Raw genomic sequence first — 24,612 nt, forward strand, 5'->3', positions numbered from 1 at the left:
TTTGCCAGAGGAGGACTGGCCCCCGACTAAGCCTGGTTTCTCCCAAGGTTTTTTTTCTGCATTTTAACACCTATTTGCCACCTGATGTTACCTGTTGGAGTTTGGGTTCCTTGCCGCTATCGCCTTTGGCTTGCTTAGTTGGGGACACTTGACATTTGATATTCAACAGTGCTTTGATCTGCCTGCATTGACACTATTCTTTAAAAGCTGCTGTGCAGCCAAAATGATATACCAGTTATCAATGTAAAGCTGCTTTGACACAATCTGCATTGTAAAAAGCGCTACATAAATAAAGGTGACTTGACTTGAACTACGCATAGCAATGCTACTGCATTTTACACATTCAACTGTACACCATTTCTAGTTAAAGATGAGTCACATTTCATCTCTTTGTGATTTTAAGTTTTGATCGAAAAAGTTTCTAATTTGCTTTTATAGAAATTGTGTATTTTATTCTGAGGTTCAGATGTTATATTCAGTTTCTGCAATGAAGCAGAAAAAAAAATTGCTCTATAATTCGATCCTAACATCACAAGTAAGATGTTCTTAGTTTCATTTACAAAGAGATTCTGGGGGGAAAAAAAGAAAAAATTCTGGTAATTGCTCTTGCATTGTGTTATTTTCTTCATTTACACTGCCAGAGCGTTCCCACCTGATATGTAATGTACTTCACGTGTTTACACGTACATGAAATCCAATAGCAAATTATATAGTAGTTTATGCGTATTTGGCGTGCCGTCCAGGGAAGGGCGCTGAGTTTGGAATTTGGCCCAAACCCAGAGTACACCCCTTCCATGACTGGGATAGAAACCAGCCAAGAGCAAGGTGATGGGTTGAATGGAGGGATGCTGTGAAACGTGTCGCGGGATAGAGGTGAGAGACGGGCTTATATACAGGCTTCTCCTTGTGCTGATTGATTGATTACCCGAACGTGCTCCTCCCGAATTCTGTTAAATAAAACTTCATATGTTGAAAAGTTCTCCATTTAATTTTGTTATCCTCCCACAAACAGTAATTTCACGAGTTCACTCTTACAAATAATCAGATAAAAAGTGAAAAGTATGCGTATTTGGCATGCTGTCTGAAGGGAGGGCTCGAAACTCAGAATTTAGCCTGAATCCAACATACTCCTTATATGCCTGGTTAATAGTAACCAGGTGATTGTGAGGAGACGGGGTGGTGTAGGGATGGAGAAAACTATCGAGGACCATAGATGAGTCAGCTATGTATATATATATATATATATATATATATATATATATATATATATATATATATATATATATACATATAGGCCTCCCTCGTGCTGATTGGATAGGCAACATGAACATGTTCCCCCCAATCTTAAAGGGTTAGTTCACCCAAAAATGAAATTTGTTTCATTAATTACTCACCCTCATGCTGTTGCAAATCCGTGAGACCTTCATTCATCTTCGGAACACAAATTAAGATATTTTTGATGAATCCGAGAGGTATATGACTTGTCCATAGACAGCAATACAATCAACGCTTTCAAGGTCCAGAAAGGTACTAAAGGCATCGTTAAAACCGTCGACGTGACTGCAGTGGTTCAAACTTAATTTTATGAAGTGATTTTAACAAAACATCATATTGTGTATGCTGTATGGTATCATTAAACTGCTGGTTCAATTCTCCATGAAAGGCAAGTAGATCCCTGGTCTCTTGTTTGCAGCAATTGTTATTTTCTTTCTTGCACCTTTTTCCATCTGCAAGTCAAACTGTTGCACGATAACTAACTTCATCACTGCAACACACACCCCACACGGCATTGGCTCTGGCTCTTTTCACACTTATATTTTCCAAGATTTATCCCATTAATGTTACTAGGATCTTGTACAAGGACCACATTTCCCAGCAATCTGGCTCTGGCTTGCATTCACACAGAATGCTCTTATAATTTTCCGGAACCAAAGTCCATTGTGAACACAGCCCTTATTTTCACCAGAACTTCACAACATGTCTAGAACTGCATCTTTGGCTCACATTGTTCTTCAGGTGATCACACTTATTTCTCCTGTGGACTTTCTCAGTCTTTGGTGAATTTGAAAGTTGAATGTGTTGTACTAGAGGATGCAGAAGTGATTGACTCCAGTAGAGGATCTTGACACAATAAAGCTCTTTAAAGTATCAAATGGGAAACCGTTCTTTTCAGCTGTGAACATATGATTATACCAGTAAATCTCAAACATCTTTCAAAAGCTATGTTATTGCATTTAATAATAATAATAATAATAATAATAAATAAATAAATAACCTGTTGAATTGAATACATCATATACTGTAATATTCCCAGTCCTCCAGTTTTCCTAAGGTTAAACCAGGTGGCTTTAATTTGTTTGCAGGCGAAGCTCAGTACAATGACGCCTTTACTGCTACAGTCAACCGCTGTCTTAAACTTGTCATTGAATTACAAATAAAGTATACGTTTGTCTTGCAGTTTAGCTTTATTTTTCACAACCCAACACAATTACATATTTCAGAAATTCAGCACCATCAAAAGACATAAAAACATAACCTCATCACACCACTATTCATCTACAGATATATGACCTATATTAAATTATGTGTACAAGCCTCATCTTCAGCATCCATACAGCTTGTTGATCCTCAGGATGTCGATGTTGGACAGTCCCTGCCTCTGTCCGATTTCCACCGTGGCATCAGGAATGGGAGTGATGGTTTCCAGCCCAGGCTGGATGGCGAAGGCTGTTCTTCCATAGTGCATGATGGAGCTGTAGTCGTATGGAGTGTTTTGGTTGTTGGTGTTCTGTTTCTCGAAGTTGTAGGACATGTCAGGAGACAAGTTCTCCCAGTTGATTTTGACGTACTTGTCACGATCGCTCCTGGTTTGCTCGTGGTAGAAGCCCAGGGCATGATTCAGCTCATGTTGAGCGATGCCAGTGTACACACAGCCTTGCCTGTTGAGGGAGACCACCTGTTTGCCACCAGTTCTACCTAGAGAAGAGTAGCACCTGAGAGGAGAAAGGAAATAAAGGGGTTAGATATCTGATTTAATGTTCTTGTTGTAAAAGAGAGTCCTGATTATTTTGTATAATTGTTCTGACCCATCTTTGTTCTCAATACTGATGTAGTCAGTCTGAGATGATCTGGCCACAAAGCGGATGCAGGTTTTGGCATGAAAGGCCGACATGGCGTTCGCAATCACAGATCTGTCATAATTGGCTGCAAACAAAAGGTTCCACAAGTTTAAAATGGCATCTAAATGAATGAATTGTGTTCAACGAATGAAGGAGATTCACGTACAGAATTCAGCGCTCACTATGTACGGGACCTCCACTACGTTGTTAGAGTTTTTCTTCCAGAAACAGTTGTTGTTCAAGCAGTAGAGAGCATTTCTGGTTTTGGGAAAGACCAGATCTCCTTCAATCAAGACTTCAGATGATCCTGCATTTAAAGAGACACATATTGATGAAATAACACAAAATATTTATAGGCCTCAATCACTGACCATTTACTGGCTTTATAGAAATCTACAAGGTGTCTGACCATTGTTGGTGTCCAAAATTCTTGTGGTGATGTCCAGAGTTTCAGGCTCTGATACAAATACGCCTTCAAACATCTGCTCCTGGTGGTAGAAATAGAGATGTTTTAAACAACTCATTTGAGGAGAGTTAATAATTTGAGAGAGAGACTAGATAGGATCTTACCATGAGAGGAGACGCCTGGGAGATGCCAAACAGCAGCAGCAGAATGGAGAGGGAGGCTCTTGTGTCCATGCTGTGTCCTCAGTGTGTAGAGATGTCAAGGATGCTCCTGTGCTGAGGTCTGATGTCTGCGAGCTGTTCTGTCTGGACTTTATATTCACCTGAGTAGGTGGCTCCACTGGGGGATTATGGGTAGGGTCTTAGTGTCCAGAGTCTAAAATGTGTGCCTAAAGGGAGGAAGCTCTGACCCCACCTGTTGGTCCTAATCTTTGCACAATCATAGAATATACCTCAGTTTGTTCATCTAATTCTCTGTAATGGACGTGCTTTAGCTTTTGGACTTCAACACATGCCCTAACACAGTAATATAGAGGGATGGTCCACAATACATTAAATGTGCTCTGTAGGTAGATTACCAGTGAATCCTTATTCATGAGAACATCTCAATGTACTGCAAAGATTAGAAAATGACTCCAAAAAATATTAGCAAGATGGACAACTGACTACTTAAATTAGCTTAGCTAAGCTGAAAGCTTTTGATTTAATGGAAAATCAGAAACAATTACTGTGTATTGCTAAAATATTATCAGGACAAATGTAATATTATATATATTTAGTATTTCATAGCACTACACAACTCTTTATTTGATACAATTGTTTTGTTATGAAGAAGCAACATGATTTCAAACAGTGACAACCCCACCTTTCTACTTAGTAAAGTTGTTTAATAGTTGAAGAAGAATGGCATCTACGCTAACATTAGTCTTTCTGTTTATCCCGAGGTTTACCGTAGTCCATTACCGTAGACCAGTGGTCACCAACCTTTTTAAGCCCAAGATCCCTGACCTCGACCTTTATGAAAGACAAGATCTACTTGATAGAAAAAGACAGCCCAGATTGTATTTAGTATTTTTTTCATGGCCAATTTAGATTCTGATTTATTTATTTATTTATTTTTACAAGCAAATTGGCCGATTCTTATACTGGTTGCAGATATTTATTATTATTATTATTATTACTATTACTATTACTATTACTATTATTATTATTATTATTATTATTATTATTATTATTATTATTATTATTATCAAAGATACATAGCCATTTCAAATTAGAGGGAACCACTGCTTTTTAATCACAATCTAAACAAAGATGCTATCACATTGTATGAGCAGTTGTTTTTTATTTGAATTAATTGAGATTTAATTTCAAGATTTAAAGCAAAAACAGAACGGTCTGACTTTATCTTTGTGAAATTATATGCTACACACAAAAAAAGCTTGAAACAAAAACAGCAGACTGAATGAGACACAGATTCACTCTCTGACAGCAGGTGGCGCTTAAGGAGCAGCAGAGATACAGCGTTTCCTTGGTTACCGCTGTAAACAAAGCTGAACTGCGCTAATAATTAGCTACTTTATTCGGAGGTAAGAGGAAAGTAAAATACCATTGCCATCAAATTTTTTCTGAAGACAGTAATTCCTTTTACAGATGCATTCATATAACCCCTCACAACCAATTCCATATTTATATTTTCTTCCTATATTTCGAGCATCGTGAACAGTGAGCTGCTCTGTCTGCTACAGAATTGTCTCCTCTTTGCGTCCGTCTTCAGCGTCTCTGGCCTCTTGTTTACGGCCGTTTACAGACTCGGACATGATGTGGGCTATTTCCCTTTATCACTGTCCCCATAGCTCCCTAAAATAACAGAAAAATAAATACAAAAATACAGTACAGTACAGTACAGACTGGAGAAATGTAATGTATTTTTGTACTCATATTTCTGTTATTTTCGCGAGCTACTGGAACAGTGATAAAGATCGACCGGTCGATCGCACCGACGGGTTGGCGACCACTGCCGTAGACCATCTATTGTGAAGGCATCATCGACACGGCAGCCAGTGGCACAGCTCCTACACAAACCGTCTGTACCGCAGTGATGAATACGATCCTCAACTGGATGGAACTGAAATAAATAATTTGAATGTTGCAATCCTATCGGACTTATGATAGCAACCTGAATCGTAACAAAGCACTGTTTGCTAGAGGAGGACTGGCCACCAGACTAAGCCTGGTTTCTCCCAAGGTTTTTTTCTGCATTTTAACACCTATTTGCCACCTGATGTTACCTGTTGGAGTTTGGGTTCCTTGCCCCTATCGCCTTTGGCTTGCTTAGTTGGGGACACTTGACATTTGATATTCAACAGTGCTTTGATCTGCCTGCATTGACACTATTCTTTAAAAGCTGCTGTGCAGCCAAAATGATATACCAGTTATCAATGTAAAGCTGCTTTGACACAATCTGCATTGTAAAAAGCGCTACATAAATAAAGGTGACTTGACTTGAACTACGCATAGCAATGCTACTGCATTTTACACATTCAACTGTACACCATTTCTAGTTAAAGATGAGTCACATTTCATCTCTTTGTGATTTTAAGTTTTGATCGAAAAAGTTTCTAATTTGCTTTTATAGAAATTGTGTATTTTATTCTGAGGTTCAGATGTTATATTCAGTTTCTGCAATGAAGCAGAAAAAAAAATTGCTCTATAATTCGATCCTAACATCACAAGTAAGATGTTCTTAGTTTCATTTACAAAGAGATTCTGGGGGGGAAAAAAGAAAAATTCTGGTAATTGCTCTTGCATTGTGTTATTTTCTTCATTTACACTGCCAGAGCGTTCCCACCTGATATGTAATGTACTTCACGTGTTTACACGTACATGAAATCCAATAGCAAATTATATAGTAGTTTATGCGTATTTGGCGTGCCGTCCAGGGAAGGGCGCTGAGTTTGGAATTTGGCCCAAACCCAGAGTACACCCCTTCCATGACTGGGATAGAAACCAGCCAAGAGCAAGGTGATGGGTTGAATGGAGGGATGCTGTGAAACGTGTCGCGGGATAGAGGTGAGAGACGGGCTTATATACAGGCTTCTCCTTGTGCTGATTGATTGATTACCCGAACGTGCTCCTCCCGAATTCTGTTAAATAATTTCACGAGTTCACTCTTACAAATAATCAGATAAAAAGTGAAAAGTATGCGTATTTGGCATGCTGTCTGAAGGGAGGGCTCGAAACTCAGAATTTAGCCTGAATCCAACATACTCCTTATATGCCTGGTTAATAGTAACCAGGTGATTGTGAGGAGACGGGGTGGTGTAGGGATGGAGAAAACTATCGAGGACCATAGATGAGTCAGCTATGTATATATATATATATATATATATATATATATATATATATATATATATAGGCCTCCCTCGTGCTGATTGGATAGGCAACATGAACATGTTCCCCCCAATCTTAAAGGGTTAGTTCACCCAAAAATGAAATTTGTTTCATTAATTACTCACCCTCATGCTGTTGCAAATCCGTGAGACCTTCATTCATCTTCGGAACACAAATTAAGATATTTTTGATGAATCCGAGAGGTATATGACTTGTCCATAGACAGCAATACAATCAACGCTTTCAAGGTCCAGAAAGGTACTAAAGGCATCGTTAAAACCGTCGACGTGACTGCAGTGGTTCAAACTTAATTTTATGAAGTGATTTTAACAAAACATCATATTGTGTATGCTGTATGGTATCATTAAACTGCTGGTTCAATTCTCCATGAAAGGCAAGTAGATCCCTGGTCTCTTGTTTGCAGCAATTGTTATTTTCTTTCTTGCACCTTTTTCCATCTGCAAGTCAAACTGTTGCACGATAACTAACTTCATCACTGCAACACACACCCCACACGGCATTGGCTCTGGCTCTTTTCACACTTATATTTTCCAAGATTTATCCCATTAATGTTACTAGGATCTTGTACAAGGACCACATTTCCCAGCATTCTGGCTCTGGCTTGCATTCACACAGAATGCTCTTATAATTTTCCGGAACCAAAGTCCATTGTGAACACAGCCCTTATTTTCACCAGAACTTCACAACATGTCTAGAACTGCATCTTTGGCTCACATTGTTCTTCAGGTGATCACACTTATTTCTCCTGTGGACTTTCTCAGTCTTTGGTGAATTTGAAAGTTGAATGTGTTGTACTAGAGGATGCAGAAGTGATTGACTCCAGTAGAGGATCTTGACACAATAAAGCTCTTTAAAGTATCAAATGGGAAACCGTTCTTTTCAGCTGTGAACATATGATTATACCAGTAAATCTCAAACATCTTTCAAAAGCTATGTTATTGCATTTAATAATAATAATAATAATAAAAATAAATAAATAAATAACCTGTTGAATTGAATACATCATATACTGTAATATTCCCAGTCCTCCAGTTTTCCTAAGGTTAAACCAGGTGGCTTTAATTTGTTTGCAGGCGAAGCTCAGTACAATGACGCCTTTACTGCTACAGTCAACCGCTGTCTTAAACTTGTCATTGAATTACAAATAAAGTATACGTTTGTCTTGCAGTTTAGCTTTATTTTTCACAACCCAACACAATTACATATTTCAGAAATTCAGCACCATCAAAAGACATAAAAACATAACCTCATCACACCACTATTCATCTACAGATATATGACCTATATTAAATTATGTGTACAAGCCTCATCTTCAGCATCCATACAGCTTGTTGATCCTCAGGATGTCGATGTTGGACAGTCCCTGCCTCTGTCCGATTTCCACCGTGGCATCAGGAATGGGAGTGATGGTTTCCAGCCCAGGCTGGATGGCGAAGGCTGTTCTTCCATAGTGCATGATGGAGCTGTAGTCGTATGGAGTGTTTTGGTTGTTGGTGTTCTGTTTCTCGAAGTTGTAGGACATGTCAGGAGACAAGTTCTCCCAGTTGATTTTGACGTACTTGTCACGATCGCTCCTGGTTTGCTCGTGGTAGAAGCCCAGGGCATGATTCAGCTCATGTTGAGCGATGCCAGTGTACACACAGCCTTGCCTGTTGAGGGAGACCACCTGTTTGCCACCAGTTCTACCTAGAGAAGAGTAGCACCTGAGAGGAGAAAGGAAATAAAGGGGTTAGATATCTGATTTAATGTTCTTGTTGTAAAAGAGAGTCCTGATTATTTTGTATAATTGTTCTGACCCATCTTTGTTCTCAATACTGATGTAGTCAGTCTGAGATGATCTGGCCACAAAGCGGATGCAGGTTTTGGCATGAAAGGCCGACATGGCGTTCGCAATCACAGATCTGTCATAATTGGCTGCAAACAAAAGGTTCCACAAGTTTAAAATGGCATCTAAATGAATGAATTGTGTTCAACGAATGAAGGAGATTCACGTACAGAATTCAGCGCTCACTATGTACGGGACCTCCACTACGTTGTTAGAGTTTTTCTTCCAGAAACAGTTGTTGTTCAAGCAGTAGAGAGCATTTCTGGTTTTGGGAAAGACCAGATCTCCTTCAATCAAGACTTCAGATGATCCTGCATTTAAAGAGACACATATTGATGAAATAACACAAAATATTTATAGGCCTCAATCACTGACCATTTACTGGCTTTATAGAAATCTACAAGGTGTCTGACCATTGTTGGTGTCCAAAATTCTTGTGGTGATGTCCAGAGTTTCAGGCTCTGATACAAATACGCCTTCAAACATCTGCTCCTGGTGGTAGAAATAGAGATGTTTTAAACAACTCATTTGAGGAGAGTTAATAATTTGAGAGAGAGACTAGATAGGATCTTACCATGAGAGGAGACGCCTGGGAGATGCCAAACAGCAGCAGCAGAATGGAGAGGGAGGCTCTTGTGTCCATGCTGTGTCCTCAGTGTGTAGAGATGTCAAGGATGCTCCTGTGCTGAGGTCTGATGTCTGCGAGCTGTTCTGTCTGGACTTTATATTCACCTGAGTAGGTGGCTCCACTGGGGGATTATGGGTAGGGTCTTAGTGTCCAGAGTCTAAAATGTGTGCCTAAAGGGAGGAAGCTCTGACCCCACCTGTTGGTCCTAATCTTTGCACAATCATAGAATATACCTCAGTTTGTTCATCTAATTCTCTGTAATGGACGTGCTTTAGCTTTTGGACTTCAACACATGCCCTAACACAGTAATATAGAGGGATGGTCCACAATACATTAAATGTGCTCTGTAGGTAGATTACCAGTGAATCCTTATTCATGAGAACATCTCAATGTACTGCAAAGATTAGAAAATGACTCCAAAAAATATTAGCAAGATGGACAACTGACTACTTAAATTAGCTTAGCTAAGCTGAAAGCTTTTGATTTAATGGAAAATCAGAAACAATTACTGTGTATTGCTAAAATATTATCAGGACAAATGTAATATTATATATATTTAGTATTTCATAGCACTACACAACTCTTTATTTGATACAATTGCTTTGTTATGAAGAAGCAACATGATTTCAAACAGTGACAACCCCACCTTTCTACTTAGTAAAGTTGTTTAATAGTTGAAGAAGAATGGCATCTACGCTAACATTAGTCTTTCTGTTTATCCCGAGGTTTACCGTAGTCCATTACCGTAGACCAGTGGTCACCAACCTTTTTAAGCCCAAGATCCCTGACCTCGACCTTTATGAAAGACAAGATCTACTTGATAGAAAAAGACAGCCCAGATTGTATTTAGTATTTTTTTCATGGCCAATTTAGATTCTGATTTATTTATTTATTTATTTTTACAAGCAAATTGGCCGATTCTTATACTGGTTGCAGATATTTATTATTATTATTATTATTACTATTACTATTACTATTATTATTATTATTATTATTATTATAAACAAAGATACATAGCCATTTCAAATTAGAGGGAACCACTGCTTTTTAATCACAATCTAAACAAAGATGCTATCACATTGTATGAGCAGTTGTTTTTTATTTGAATTAATTGAGATTTAATTTCAAGATTTAAAGCAAAAACAGAACGGTCTGACTTTATCTTTGTGAAATTATATGCTACACACAAAAAAAGCTTGAAACAAAAACAGCAGACTGAATGAGACACAGATTCACTCTCTGACAGCAGGTGGCGCTTAAGGAGCAGCAGAGATACAGCGTTTCCTTGGTTACCGCTGTAAACAAAGCTGAACTGCGCTAATAATTAGCTACTTTATTCGGAGGTAAGAGGAAAGTAAAATACCATTGCCATCGAATTTTTCTGAAGACAGTAATTCCTTTTACAGATGCATTCATATAACCCCTCACAACCAATTCCATATTTATATTTTCTTCCTATATTTCGAGCATCGTGAACAGTGAGCTGCTCTGTCTGCTACAGAATTGTCTCCTCTTTGCGTCCGTCTTCAGCGTCTCTGGCCTCTTGTTTACGGCCGTTTACAGACTCGGACATGATGTGGGCTATTTCCCTTTATCACTGTCCCCGTAGCTCCCTAAAATAACAGAAAAATAAATACAAAAATACAGTACAGTACAGTACAGACTGGAGAAATGTAATGTATTTTTGTACTCATATTTCTGTTATTTTCGCGAGCTACTGGAACAGTGATAAAGATCGACCGGTCGATCGCAGCGACGGGTTGGCGACCACTGCCGTAGACCATCTATTGTGAAGGCATCATCGACACGGCAGCCAGTGGCACAGCTCCTACACAAACCGTCTGTACCGCAGTGATGAATACGATCCTCAACTGGATGGAACTGAAATAAATAATTTGAATGTTGCAATCCTATCGGACTTATGATAGCAACCTGAATCGTAACAAAGCACTGTTTGCCAGAGGAGGACTGGCCCCCCGACTAAGCCTGGTTTCTCCCAAGGTTTTTTTCTGCATTTTAACACCTATTTGCCACCTGATGTTACCTGTTGGAGTTTGGGTTCCTTGCCGCTATCGCCTTTGGCTTGCTTAGTTGGGGACACTTGACATTTGATATTCAACAGTGCTTTGATCTGCCTGCATTGACACTATTCTTTAAAAGCTGCTGTGCAGCCAAAATGATATACCAGTTATCAATGTAAAGCTGCTTTGACACAATCTGCATTGTAAAAAGCGCTACATAAATAAAGGTGACTTGACTTGAACTACGCATAGCAATGCTACTGCATTTTACACATTCAACTGTACACCATTTCTAGTTAAAGATGAGTCACATTTCATCTCTTTGTGATTTTAAGTTTTGATCGAAAAAGTTTCTAATTTGCTTTTATAGAAATTGTGTATTTTATTCTGAGGTTCAGATGTTATATTCAGTTTCTGCAATGAAGCAGAAAAAAAAATTGCTCTATAATTCGATCCTAACATCACAAGTAAGATGTTCTTAGTTTCATTTACAAAGAGATTCTGGGGGAAAAAAAGAAAAATTCTGGTAATTGCTCTTGCATTGTGTTATTTTCTTCATTTACACTGCCAGAGCGTTCCCACCTGATATGTAATGTACTTCACGTGTTTACACGTACATGAAATCCAATAGCAAATTATATAGTAGTTTATGCGTATTTGGCGTGCCGTCCAGGGAAGGGCGCTGAGTTTGGAATTTGGCCCAAACCCAGAGTACACCCCTTCCATGACTGGGATAGAAACCAGCCAAGAGCAAGGTGATGGGTTGAATGGAGGGATGCTGTGAAACGTGTCGCGGGATAGAGGTGAGAGACGGGCTTATATACAGGCTTCTCCTTGTGCTGATTGATTGATTACCCGAACGTGCTCCTCCCGAATTCTGTTAAATAAAACTTCATATGTTGAAAAGTTCTCCATTTAATTTTGTTATCCTCCCACAAACAGTAATTTCACGAGTTCACTCTTACAAATAATCAGATAAAAAGTGAAAAGTATGCGTATTTGGCATGCTGTCTGAAGGGAGGGCTCGAAACTCAGAATTTAGCCTGAATCCAACATACTCCTTATATGCCTGGTTAATAGTAACCAGGTGATTGTGAGGAGACGGGGTGGTGTAGGGATGGAGAAAACTATCGAGGACCATAGATGAGTCAGCTATGTATATATATATATATATATATATATATATATATATATATATATATATATATATAGGCCTCCCTCGTGCTGATTGGATAGGCAACATGAACATGTTCCCCCCAATCTTAAAGGGTTAGTTCACCCAAAAATGAAATTTGTTTCATTAATTACTCACCCTCATGCTGTTGCAAATCCGTGAGACCTTCATTCATCTTCGGAACACAAATTAAGATATTTTTGATGAATCCGAGAGGTATATGACTTGTCCATAGACAGCAATACAATCAACGCTTTCAAGGTCCAGAAAGGTACTAAAGGCATCGTTAAAACCGTCGACGTGACTGCAGTGGTTCAAACTTAATTTTATGAAGTGATTTTAACAAAACATCATATTGTGTATGCTGTATGGTATCATTAAACTGCTGGTTCAATTCTCCATGAAAGGCAAGTAGATCCCTGGTCTCTTGTTTGCAGCAATTGTTATTTTCTTTCTTGCACCTTTTTCCATCTGCAAGTCAAACTGTTGCACGATAACTAACTTCATCACTGCAACACACACCCCACACGGCATTGGCTCTGGCTCTTTTCACACTTATATTTTCCAAGATTTATCCCATTAATGTTACTAGGATCTTGTACAAGGACCACATTTCCCAGCATTCTGGCTCTGGCTTGCATTCACACAGAATGCTCTTATAATTTTATAATTTTATAATTTTTATATTAAATTATGTGTACAAGCCTCATCTTCAGCATCCATACAGCTTGTTGATCCTCAGGATGTCGATGTTGGACAGTCCCTGCCTCTGTCCGATTTCCACCGTGGCATCAGGAATGGGAGTGATGGTTTCCAGCCCAGGCTGGATGGCGAAGGCTGTTCTTCCATAGTGCATGATGGAGCTGTAGTCGTATGGAGTGTTTTGGTTGTTGGTGTTCTGTTTCTCGAAGTTGTAGGACATGTCAGGAGACAAGTTCTCCCAGTTGATTTTGACGTACTTGTCACGATCGCTCCTGGTTTGCTCGTGGTAGAAGCCCAGGGCATGATTCAGCTCATGTTGAGCGATGCCAGTGTACACACAGCCTTGCCTGTTGAGGGAGACCACCTGTTTGCCACCAGTTCTACCTAGAGAAGAGTAGCACCTGAGAGGAGAAAGGAAATAAAGGGGTTAGATATCTGATTTAATGTTCTTGTTGTAAAAGAGAGTCCTGATTATTTTGTATAATTGTTCTGACCCATCTTTGTTCTCAATACTGATGTAGTCAGTCTGAGATGATCTGGCCACAAAGCGGATGCAGGTTTTGGCATGAAAGGCCGACATGGCGTTCGCAATCACAGATCTGTCATAATTGGCTGCAAACAAAAGGTTCCACAAGTTTAAAATGGCATCTAAATGAATGAATTGTGTTCAACGAATGAAGGAGATTCACGTACAGAATTCAGCGCTCACTATGTACGGGACCTCCACTACGTTGTTAGAGTTTTTCTTCCAGAAACAGTTGTTGTTCAAGCAGTAGAGAGCATTTCTGGTTTTGGGAAAGACCAGATCTCCTTCAATCAAGACTTCAGATGATCCTGCATTTAAAGAGACACATATTGATGAAATAACACAAAATATTTATAGGCCTCAATCACTGACCATTTACTGGCTTTATAGAAATCTACAAGGTGTCTGACCATTGTTGGTGTCCAAAATTCTTGTGGTGATGTCCAGAGTTTCAGGCTCTGATACAAATACGCCTTCAAACATCTGCTCCTGGTGGTAGAAATAGAGATGTTTTAAACAACTCATTTGAGGAGAGTTAATAATTTGAGAGAGAGACTAGATAGGATCTTACCATGAGAGGAGACGCCTGGGAGATGCCAAACAGCAGCAGCAGAATGGAGAGGGAGGCTCTTGTGTCCATGCTGTGTCCTCAGTGTGTAGAGATGTCAAGGATGCTCCTGTGCTGAGGTCTGATGTCTGCGAGCTGTTCTGTCTGGACTTTATATTCACCTGAGTAGGTGGCTCCACTGGGGGATTATGGGTAGGGTCTTAGTGTCCAGAGTCTAAAATGTGTGCCTAAAGGGAGGAAGCTCTGACCCCACCTGTTGGTCCTAATCTTTGCACAATCATAGAATATACCTCAGTTTGTTCATCTAATTCTCTGTAATGGACGTGCTTTAGCTTTTGGACTTCAACACATGCCCTAACACAGTAATATAGAGGGATGGTCCACAATACATTAAATGTGCTCTGTAGGTAGATTACCAGTGAATCCTTATTCATGAGAACATCTCAATGTACTGCAAAGATTAGAAAATGACTCCAAAAAATATTAGCAAGATGGACAACTGACTACTTAAATTAGCTTAGCTAAGCTGAAAGCTTTTGATTTAATGGAAAATCAGAAACAATTACTGTGTATTGCTAAAATATTATCAGGACAAATGTAATATTATATATATTTAGTATTTCATAGCACTACACAACTCTTTATTTGATACAATTGTTTTGTTATGAAGAAGCAACATGATTTCAAACAGTGACAACCCCACCTTTCTACTTAGTAAAGTTGTTTAATAGTTGAAGAAGAATGGCATCTACGCTAACATTAGTCTTTCTGTTTATCCCGAGGTTTACCGTAGTCCATTACCGTAGACCAGTGGTCACCAACCTTTTTAAGCCCAAGATCCCTGACCTCGACCTTTATGAAAGACAAGATCTACTTGATAGAAAAAGACAGCCCAGATTGTATTTAGTATTTTTTTCATGGCCAATTTAGATTCTGATTTATTTATTTATTTATTTTTACAAGCAAATTGGCCGATTCTTATACTGGTTGCAGATATTTATTATTATTATTATTATTACTATTACTATTACTATTATTATTATTATTATTATTATTATTATTATTATTATCAAAGATACATAGCCATTTCAAATTAGAGGGAACCACTGCTTTTTAATCACAATCTAAACAAAGATGCTATCACATTGTATGAGCAGTTGTATTTTATTTGAATTAATTGAGATTTAATTTCAAGATTTAAAGCAAAAACAGAACGGTCTGACTTTATCTTTGTGAAATTATATGCTACACACAAAAAAAGCTTGAAACAAAAACAGCAGACTGAATGAGACACAGATTCACTCTCTGACAGCAGGTGGCGCTTATGGAGCAGCAGAGATACAGCGTTTCCTTGGTTACCGCTGTAAACAAAGCTGAACTGCGCTAATAATTAGCTACTTTATTCGGAGGTAAGAGGAAAGTAAAATACCATTGCCATCGAAATTTTTCTGAAGACAGTAATTCCTTTTACAGATGCATTCATATAATCCCTCACAACCAATTCCATATTTATATTTTCTTCCTATATTTCGAGCATCGTGAACAGTGAGCTGCTCTGTCTGCTACAGAATTGTCTCCTCTTTGCGTCCGTCTTCAGCGTCTCTGGCCTCTTGTTTACGGCCGTTTACAGACTCGGACATGATGTGGGCTATTTCCCTTTATCACTGTCCCCGTAGCTCCCTAAAATAACAGAAAAATAAATACAAAAATACAGTACAGTACAGTACAGACTGGAGAAATGTAATGTATTTTTGTACTCATATTTCTGTTATTTTCGCGAGCTACTGGAACAGTGATAAAGATCGACCGGTCGATCGCAGCGACGGGTTGGCGACCACTGCCGTAGACCATCTATTGTGAAGGCATCATCGACACGGCAGCCAGTGGCACAGCTCCTACACAAACCGTCTGTACCGCAGTGATGAATACGATCCTCAACTGGATGGAACTGAAATAAATAATTTGAATGTTGCAATCCTATCGGACTTATGATAGCAACCTGAATCGTAACAAAGCACTGTTTGCCAGAGGAGGACTGGCCCCCCGACTAAGCCTGGTTTCTCCCAAGGTTTTTTTTCTGCATTTTAACACCTATTTGCCACCTGATGTTACCTGTTGGAGTTTGGGTTCCTTGCCGCTATCGCCTTTGGCTTGCTTAGTTGGGGACACTTGACATTTGATATTCAACAGTGCTTTGATCTGCCTGCATTGACACTATTCTTTAAAAGCTGCTGTGCAGCCAAAATGATATACCAGTTATCAATGTAAAGCTGCTTTGACACAATCTGCATTGTAAAAAGCGCTACATAAATAAAGGTGACTTGACTTGAACTACGCATAGCAATGCTACTGCATTTTACACATTCAACTGTACACCATTTCTAGTTAAAGATGAGTCACATTTCATCTCTTTGTGATTTTAAGTTTTGATCGAAAAAGTTTCTAATTTGCTTTTATAGAAATTGTGTATTTTATTCTGAGGTTCAGATGTTATATTCAGTTTCTGCAATGAAGCAGAAAAAAAAATTGCTCTATAATTCGATCCTAACATCACAAGTAAGATGTTCTTAGTTTCATTTACAAAGAGATTCTGGGGGGAAAAAAAGAAAAAATTCTGGTAATTGCTCTTGCATTGTGTTATTTTCTTCATTTACACTGCCAGAGCGTTCCCACCTGATATGTAATGTACTTCACGTGTTTACACGTACATGAAATCCAATAGCAAATTATATAGTAGTTTATGCGTATTTGGCGTGCCGTCCAGGGAAGGGCGCTGAGTTTGGAATTTGGCCCAAACCCAGAGTACACCCCTTCCATGACTGGGATAGAAACCAGCCAAGAGCAAGGTGATGGGTTGAATGGAGGGATGCTGTGAAACGTGTCGCGGGATAGAGGTGAGAGACGGGCTTATATACAGGCTTCTCCTTGTGCTGATTGATTGATTACCCGAACGTGCTCCTCCCGAATTCTGTTAAATAAAACTTCATATGTTGAAAAGTTCTCCATTTAATTTTGTTATCCTCCCACAAACAGTAATTTCACGAGTTCACTCTTACAAATAATCAGATAAAAAGTGAAAAGTATGCGTATTTGGCATGCTGTCTGAAGGGAGGGCTCGAAACTCAGAATTTAGCCTGAATCCAACATACTCCTTATATGCCTGGTTAATAGTAACCAGGTGATTGTGAGGAGACGGGGTGGTGTAGGGATGGAGAAAACTATCGAGGACCATAGATGAGTCAGCTATGTATATATATATATATATATATATATATATATATATATATATATATATATATATATACATATAGGCCTCCCTCGTGCTGATTGGATAGGCAACATGAACATGTTCCCCCAATCTTAAAGGGTTAGTTCACCCAAAAATGAAATTTGTTTCATTAATTACTCACCCTCATGCTGTTGCAAATCCGTGAGACCTTCATTCATCTTCGGAACACAAATTAAGATATTTTTGATGAATCCGAGAGGTATATGACTTGTCCATAGACAGCAATACAATCAACGCTTTCAAGGTCCAGAAAGGTACTAAAGGCATCGTTAAAACCGTCGACGTGACTGCAGTGGTTCAAACTTAATTTTATGAAGTGATTTTAACAAAACATCATATTGTGTATGCTGTATGGTATCATTAAACTGCTGGTTCAATTCTCCATGAAAGGCAAGTAGATCCCTGGTCTCTTGTTTGCAGCAATTGTTATTTTCTTTCTTGCACCTTTTTCCATCTGCAAGTCAAACTGTTGCACGATAACTAACTTCATCACTGCAACACACACCCCACACGGCATTGGCTCTGGCTCTTTTCACACTTATATTTTCCAAGATTTATCCCATTAATGTTACTAGGATCTTGTACAAGGACCACATTTCCCAGCAATCTGGCTCTGGCTTGCATTCACACAGAATGCTCTTATAATTTTCCGGAACCAAAGTCCATTGTGAACACAGCCCTTATTTTCACCAGAACTTCACAACATGTCTAGAACTGCATCTTTGGCTCACATTGTTCTTCAGGTGATCACACTTATTTCTCCTGTGGACTTTCTCAGTCTTTGGTGAATTTGAAAGTTGAATGTGTTGTACTAGAGGATGCAGAAGTGATTGACTCCAGTAGAGGATCTTGACACAATAAAGCTCTTTAAAGTATCAAATGGGAAACCGTTCTTTTCAGCTGTGAACATATGATTATACCAGTAAATCTCAAACATCTTTCAAAAGCTATGTTATTGCATTTAATAATAATAATAATAATAATAATAATAATAAATAAATAAATAACCTGTTGAATTGAATACATCATATACTGTAATATTCCCAGTCCTCCAGTTTTCCTAAGGTTAAACCAGGTGGCTTTAATTTGTTTGCAGGCGAAGCTCAGTACAATGACGCCTTTACTGCTACAGTCAACCGCTGTCTTAAACTTGTCATTGAATTACAAATAAAGTATACGTTTGTCTTGCAGTTTAGCTTTATTTTTCACAACCCAACACAATTACATATTTCAGAAATTCAGCACCATCAAAAGACATAAAAACATAACCTCATCACACCACTATTCATCTACAGATATATGACCTATATTAAATTATGTGTACAAGCCTCATCTTCAGCATCCATACAGCTTGTTGATCCTCAGGATGTCGATGTTGGACAGTCCCTGCCTCTGTCCGATTTCCACCGTGGCATCAGGAATGGGAGTGATGGTTTCCAGCCCAGGCTGGATGGCGAAGGCTGTTCTTCCATAGTGCATGATGGAGCTGTAGTCGTATGGAGTGTTTTGGTTGTTGGTGTTCTGTTTCTCGAAGTTGTAGGACATGTCAGGAGACAAGTTCTCCCAGTTGATTTTGACGTACTTGTCACGATCGCTCCTGGTTTGCTCGTGGTAGAAGCCCAGGGCATGATTCAGCTCATGTTGAGCGATGCCAGTGTACACACAGCCTTGCCTGTTGAGGGAGACCACCTGTTTGCCACCAGTTCTACCTAGAGAAGAGTAGCACCTGAGAGGAGAAAGGAAATAAAGGGGTTAGATATCTGATTTAATGTTCTTGTTGTAAAAGAGAGTCCTGATTATTTTGTATAATTGTTCTGACCCATCTTTGTTCTCAATACTGATGTAGTCAGTCTGAGATGATCTGGCCACAAAGCGGATGCAGGTTTTGGCATGAAAGGCCGACATGGCGTTCGCAATCACAGATCTGTCATAATTGGCTGCAAACAAAAGGTTCCACAAGTTTAAAATGGCATCTAAATGAATGAATTGTGTTCAACGAATGAAGGAGATTCACGTACAGAATTCAGCGCTCACTATGTACGGGACCTCCACTACGTTGTTAGAGTTTTTCTTCCAGAAACAGTTGTTGTTCAAGCAGTAGAGAGCATTTCTGGTTTTGGGAAAGACCAGATCTCCTTCAATCAAGACTTCAGATGATCCTGCATTTAAAGAGACACATATTGATGAAATAACACAAAATATTTATAGGCCTCAATCACTGACCATTTACTGGCTTTATAGAAATCTACAAGGTGTCTGACCATTGTTGGTGTCCAAAATTCTTGTGGTGATGTCCAGAGTTTCAGGCTCTGATACAAATACGCCTTCAAACATCTGCTCCTGGTGGTAGAAATAGAGATGTTTTAAACAACTCATTTGAGGAGAGTTAATAATTTGAGAGAGAGACTAGATAGGATCTTACCATGAGAGGAGACGCCTGGGAGATGCCAAACAGCAGCAGCAGAATGGAGAGGGAGGCTCTTGTGTCCATGCTGTGTCCTCAGTGTGTAGAGATGTCAAGGATGCTCCTGTGCTGAGGTCTGATGTCTGCGAGCTGTTCTGTCTGGACTTTATATTCACCTGAGTAGGTGGCTCCACTGGGGGATTATGGGTAGGGTCTTAGTGTCCAGAGTCTAAAATGTGTGCCTAAAGGGAGGAAGCTCTGACCCCACCTGTTGGTCCTAATCTTTGCACAATCATAGAATATACCTCAGTTTGTTCATCTAATTCTCTGTAATGGACGTGCTTTAGCTTTTGGACTTCAACACATGCCCTAACACAGTAATATAGAGGGATGGTCCACAATACATTAAATGTGCTCTGTAGGTAGATTACCAGTGAATCCTTATTCATGAGAACATCTCAATGTACTGCAAAGATTAGAAAATGACTCCAAAAAATATTAGCAAGATGGACAACTGACTACTTAAATTAGCTTAGCTAAGCTGAAAGCTTTTGATTTAATGGAAAATCAGAAACAATTACTGTGTATTGCTAAAATATTATCAGGACAAATGTAATATTATATATATTTAGTATTTCATAGCACTACACAACTCTTTATTTGATACAATTGTTTTGTTATGAAGAAGCAACATGATTTCAAACAGTGACAACCCCACCTTTCTACTTAGTAAAGTTGTTTAATAGTTGAAGAAGAATGGCATCTACGCTAACATTAGTCTTTCTGTTTATCCCGAGGTTTACCGTAGTCCATTACCGTAGACCAGTGGTCACCAACCTTTTTAAGCCCAAGATCCCTGACCTCGACCTTTATGAAAGACAAGATCTACTTGATAGAAAAAGACAGCCCAGATTGTATTTAGTATTTTTTTCATGGCCAATTTAGATTCTGATTTATTTATTTATTTATTTTTACAAGCAAATTGGCCGATTCTTATACTGGTTGCAGATATTTATTATTATTATTATTATTACTATTACTATTACTATTATTATTATTATTATTATTATTATTATTATTATTATTATTATTATTATTATTATTATTATTATCAAAGATACATAGCCATTTCAAATTAGAGGGAACCACTGCTTTTTAATCACAATCTAAACAAAGATGCTATCACATTGTATGAGCAGTTGTTTTTTATTTGAATTAATTGAGATTTAATTTCAAGATTTAAAGCAAAAACAGAACGGTCTGACTTTATCTTTGTGAAATTATATGCTACACACAAAAAAAGCTTGAAACAAAAACAGCAGACTGAATGAGACACAGATTCACTCTCTGACAGCAGGTGGCGCTTAAGGAGCAGCAGAGATACAGCGTTTCCTTGGTTACCGCTGTAAACAAAGCTGAACTGCGCTAATAATTAGCTACTTTATTCGGAGGTAAGAGGAAAGTAAAATACCATTGCCATCAAATTTTTTCTGAAGACAGTAATTCCTTTTACAGATGCATTCATATAACCCCTCACAACCAATTCCATATTTATATTTTCTTCCTATATTTCGAGCATCGTGAACAGTGAGCTGCTCTGTCTGCTACAGAATTGTCTCCTCTTTGCGTCCGTCTTCAGCGTCTCTGGCCTCTTGTTTACGGCCGTTTACAGACTCGGACATGATGTGGGCTATTTCCCTTTATCACTGTCCCCATAGCTCCCTAAAATAACAGAAAAATAAATACAAAAATACAGTACAGTACAGTACAGACTGGAGAAATGTAATGTATTTTTGTACTCATATTTCTGTTATTTTCGCGAGCTACTGGAACAGTGATAAAGATCGACCGGTCGATCGCACCGACGGGTTGGCGACCACTGCCGTAGACCATCTATTGTGAAGGCATCATCGACACGGCAGCCAGTGGCACAGCTCCTACACAAACCGTCTGTACCGCAGTGATGAATACGATCCTCAACTGGATGGAACTGAAATAAATAATTTGAATGTTGCAATCCTATCGGACTTATGATAGCAACCTGAATCGTAACAAAGCACTGTTTGCTAGAGGAGGACTGGCCCCCGACTAAGCCTGGTTTCTCCCAAGGTTTTTTTCTGCATTTTAACACCTATTTGCCACCTGATGTTACCTGTTGGAGTTTGGGTTCCTTGCCCCTATCGCCTTTGGCTTGCTTAGTTGGGGACACTTGACATTTGATATTCAACAGTGCTTTGATCTGCCTGCATTGACACTATTCTTTAAAAGCTGCTGTGCAGCCAAAATGATATACCAGTTATCAATGTAAAGCTGCTTTGACACAATCTGCATTGTAAAAAGCGCTACATAAATAAAGGTGACTTGACTTGAACTACGCATAGCAATGCTACTGCATTTTACACATTCAACTGTACACCATTTCTAGTTAAAGATGAGTCACATTTCATCTCTTTGTGATTTTAAGTTTTGATCGAAAAAGTTTCTAATTTGCTTTTATAGAAATTGTGTATTTTATTCTGAGGTTCAGATGTTATATTCAGTTTCTGCAATGAAGCAGAAAAAAAAATTGCTCTATAATTCGATCCTAACATCACAAGTAAGATGTTCTTAGTTTCATTTACAAAGAGATTCTGGGGGGAAAAAAAGAAAAAATTCTGGTAATTGCTCTTGCATTGTGTTATTTTCTTCATTTACACTGCCAGAGCGTTCCCACCTGATATGTAATGTACTTCACGTGTTTACACGTACATGAAATCCAATAGCAAATTATATAGTAGTTTATGCGTATTTGGCGTGCCGTCCAGGGAAGGGCGCTGAGTTTGGAATTTGGCCCAAACCCAGAGTACACCCCTTCCATGACTGGGATAGAAACCAGCCAAGAGCAAGGTGATGGGTTGAATGGAGGGATGCTGTGAAACGTGTCGCGGGATAGAGGTGAGAGACGGGCTTATATACAGGCTTCTCCTTGTGCTGATTGATTGATTACCCGAACGTGCTCCTCCCGAATTCTGTTAAATAAATCTTCATATGTTGAAAAGTTCTCCATTTAATTTTGTTATCCTCCCACAAACAGTAATTTCACGAGTTCACTCTTACAAATAATCAGATAAAAAGTAAAAAGTATGCGTATTTGGCATGCTGTCTGAAGGGAGGGCTCGAAACTCAGAATTTAGCCTGAATCCAACATACTCCTTATATGCCTGGTTAATAGTAACCAGGTGATTGTGAGGAGACGGGGTGGTGTAGGGATGGAGAAAACTATCGAGGACCATAGATGAGTCAGCTATGTATATATATATATATATATATATATATATATATATATATATATATATATATATATGTAACCCTCTTCGTTGATGTGCTTCCCTGACTGTCTCTGCGTTGTGTTGGTGTTGGAGGGGGAGGTAAATAGGAAGGACACCAAAGTCGCTGGTAGAGTCAATGCTGAGCAGCTTTCTTTTATTAGGCTTCTTTTCCAGCTCAGCCACTTTTCATAAAGGAAATAAGACTGTGGTCATTTCAAATTAACTTCAAAATTACAAATCACAAGAATCCATAATGGGAAACAACAAAGTTAAAACCACAGTTAACTCAATAGTAAACTCATTGCTCAGAAAAGATAAACTACAACATGTGACAGACAAAAATAAATGCTAGATATATTCAAAATAGGAACAATAAAACCATAAAATATACAAATAAACCTTAAACACAACATAAAATACAAAAAATTTACTCAGCCACATGGAACATAGTAAACGTGCAATAATATCAGAAATGCAAAACAATTTATCAAAAATAATCTAACATACACTTTAGTAAATTTGTTAACATCAATATATTTCCTTTAATAACACGGATGGCTAATATAATTAGAGAAATTAAACAGTTATTATGGAACAACAGTAATAGCCTTCCTTACCTTTTCATAAAGGAAATAAGACTGTGGGGGTAAGGAAGGGGCAACTCCCCCAAAGAAACACAACAGACAGCTCCCCCCAGTGGCAGGGAGAGCACATTACATCTTCCCTACATCCACCCCCTCTTTAAATGATGTCGTCCCAGTCATCACTTAATTTAGGTTGAAACCCAAATGAATGGAACAAAATAAGTTTAAATCTTAAAATTCTCTTTGAAGTGTGTGTGGGAAATGTAAATGAGTGAGTGTGTTGCTAAGGCAGTTCTTCTTCGCTTTTGCTTTTTCCCACACTTTTCTTCCTCTCTCTACCTTCTCCTTGTCATTTTCACCTTGGAGAACATGAACCTCCAGTGAGAGTCTATTCGGTGGGTGCCTTTTCCGCTCAGGATATCTCCTCTTTGGCTTTTCAGGATTTGAGACTTCCAACTGTGTTTGCTCCTTATCCCCTTCCTTTTCACTCACATTCTCTTTCAACTGACTTCCATCCTGTTCACACTCTTCGGCCACAACATCTGGCAATTCCACACTCGTACACTGTGTGATAGTGGCACTGCCTCCACTCTTACTTGTTTCCACTACTTCCTCTTCTTCCTCAGAAACACTTGAGTCCATTCC

At 38.8% G+C, this 24,612-nt stretch overlaps 4 protein-coding genes across 4 annotated transcripts; all 4 read right to left on the reverse strand.

Annotated features, from left to right (window-relative positions):
* Window positions 1-2,602: 2,602 nt before the first annotated feature.
* On the reverse strand, window positions 2,603-3,758 carry LOC137027669 (hatching enzyme 1.2-like). The gene is made up of 5 exons (XM_067395993.1): window positions 3,690-3,758; window positions 3,529-3,601; window positions 3,286-3,426; window positions 3,087-3,204; window positions 2,603-2,993 (listed from the first exon to the last, which is right to left on the reverse strand). The coding sequence occupies exons 1-5, from the start codon at window positions 3,756-3,758 to the stop codon at window positions 2,603-2,605; spliced, it is 792 nt and encodes a 263-aa protein (XP_067252094.1).
* A 4,492-nt stretch (window positions 3,759-8,250) lies between these two features.
* On the reverse strand, window positions 8,251-9,406 carry LOC137027672 (hatching enzyme 1.2-like). The gene is made up of 5 exons (XM_067395996.1): window positions 9,338-9,406; window positions 9,177-9,249; window positions 8,934-9,074; window positions 8,735-8,852; window positions 8,251-8,641 (listed from the first exon to the last, which is right to left on the reverse strand). The coding sequence occupies exons 1-5, from the start codon at window positions 9,404-9,406 to the stop codon at window positions 8,251-8,253; spliced, it is 792 nt and encodes a 263-aa protein (XP_067252097.1).
* Window positions 9,407-13,298: 3,892 nt separating this feature from the next.
* Window positions 13,299-14,454, reverse strand: LOC137027671 (hatching enzyme 1.2-like). The gene is made up of 5 exons (XM_067395995.1): window positions 14,386-14,454; window positions 14,225-14,297; window positions 13,982-14,122; window positions 13,783-13,900; window positions 13,299-13,689 (listed from the first exon to the last, which is right to left on the reverse strand). Exons 1-5 carry the CDS (start codon window positions 14,452-14,454, stop codon window positions 13,299-13,301), a joined length of 792 nt encoding a protein of 263 aa, XP_067252096.1.
* A 4,552-nt stretch (window positions 14,455-19,006) lies between these two features.
* Window positions 19,007-20,162, reverse strand: LOC137029084 (hatching enzyme 1.2-like). The gene is made up of 5 exons (XM_067398600.1): window positions 20,094-20,162; window positions 19,933-20,005; window positions 19,690-19,830; window positions 19,491-19,608; window positions 19,007-19,397 (listed from the first exon to the last, which is right to left on the reverse strand). Exons 1-5 carry the CDS (start codon window positions 20,160-20,162, stop codon window positions 19,007-19,009), a joined length of 792 nt encoding a protein of 263 aa, XP_067254701.1.
* Window positions 20,163-24,612: the final 4,450 nt, after the last annotated feature.

This window comes from Chanodichthys erythropterus, chromosome 10 (genome assembly GCF_024489055.1).
Source record: "Chanodichthys erythropterus isolate Z2021 chromosome 10, ASM2448905v1, whole genome shotgun sequence".
NCBI classification, from domain to species: domain Eukaryota; kingdom Metazoa; phylum Chordata; class Actinopteri; order Cypriniformes; family Xenocyprididae; genus Chanodichthys; species Chanodichthys erythropterus.

Bases quoted from the DNA above. Each gene is read 5' to 3' on its own strand.
- LOC137029084 (XM_067398600.1), bottom strand. From the start codon at position 20,162: ATGGACACAAGAGCCTCCCTCTCCATTCTGCTGCTGCTGTTTGGCATC. The intron at 19,831-19,932 runs GTCAGACACCTT...CTTTAAATGCAG, and splicing joins AATTTTGGACACCAACAATG to GATCATCTGAAGTCTTGATT. The intron at 19,609-19,689 runs GTACGTGAATCT...TTTTGTTTGCAG, and splicing joins CATAGTGAGCGCTGAATTCT to CCAATTATGACAGATCTGTG.
- LOC137027671 (XM_067395995.1), bottom strand. From the start codon at position 14,454: ATGGACACAAGAGCCTCCCTCTCCATTCTGCTGCTGCTGTTTGGCATC. The intron at 14,123-14,224 runs GTCAGACACCTT...CTTTAAATGCAG, and splicing joins AATTTTGGACACCAACAATG to GATCATCTGAAGTCTTGATT. The intron at 13,690-13,782 runs GTCAGAACAATT...TTCTCCTCTCAG, and splicing joins AGTATTGAGAACAAAGATGG to GTGCTACTCTTCTCTAGGTA.
- LOC137027672 (XM_067395996.1), bottom strand. From the start codon at position 9,406: ATGGACACAAGAGCCTCCCTCTCCATTCTGCTGCTGCTGTTTGGCATC. The intron at 9,075-9,176 runs GTCAGACACCTT...CTTTAAATGCAG, and splicing joins AATTTTGGACACCAACAATG to GATCATCTGAAGTCTTGATT. The intron at 8,642-8,734 runs GTCAGAACAATT...TTCTCCTCTCAG, and splicing joins AGTATTGAGAACAAAGATGG to GTGCTACTCTTCTCTAGGTA.
- LOC137027669 (XM_067395993.1), bottom strand. From the start codon at position 3,758: ATGGACACAAGAGCCTCCCTCTCCATTCTGCTGCTGCTGTTTGGCATC. The intron at 3,602-3,689 runs GTAAGATCCTAT...CACCAGGAGCAG, and splicing joins CCCAGGCGTCTCCTCTCATG to ATGTTTGAAGGCGTATTTGT. The intron at 3,427-3,528 runs GTCAGACACCTT...CTTTAAATGCAG, and splicing joins AATTTTGGACACCAACAATG to GATCATCTGAAGTCTTGATT.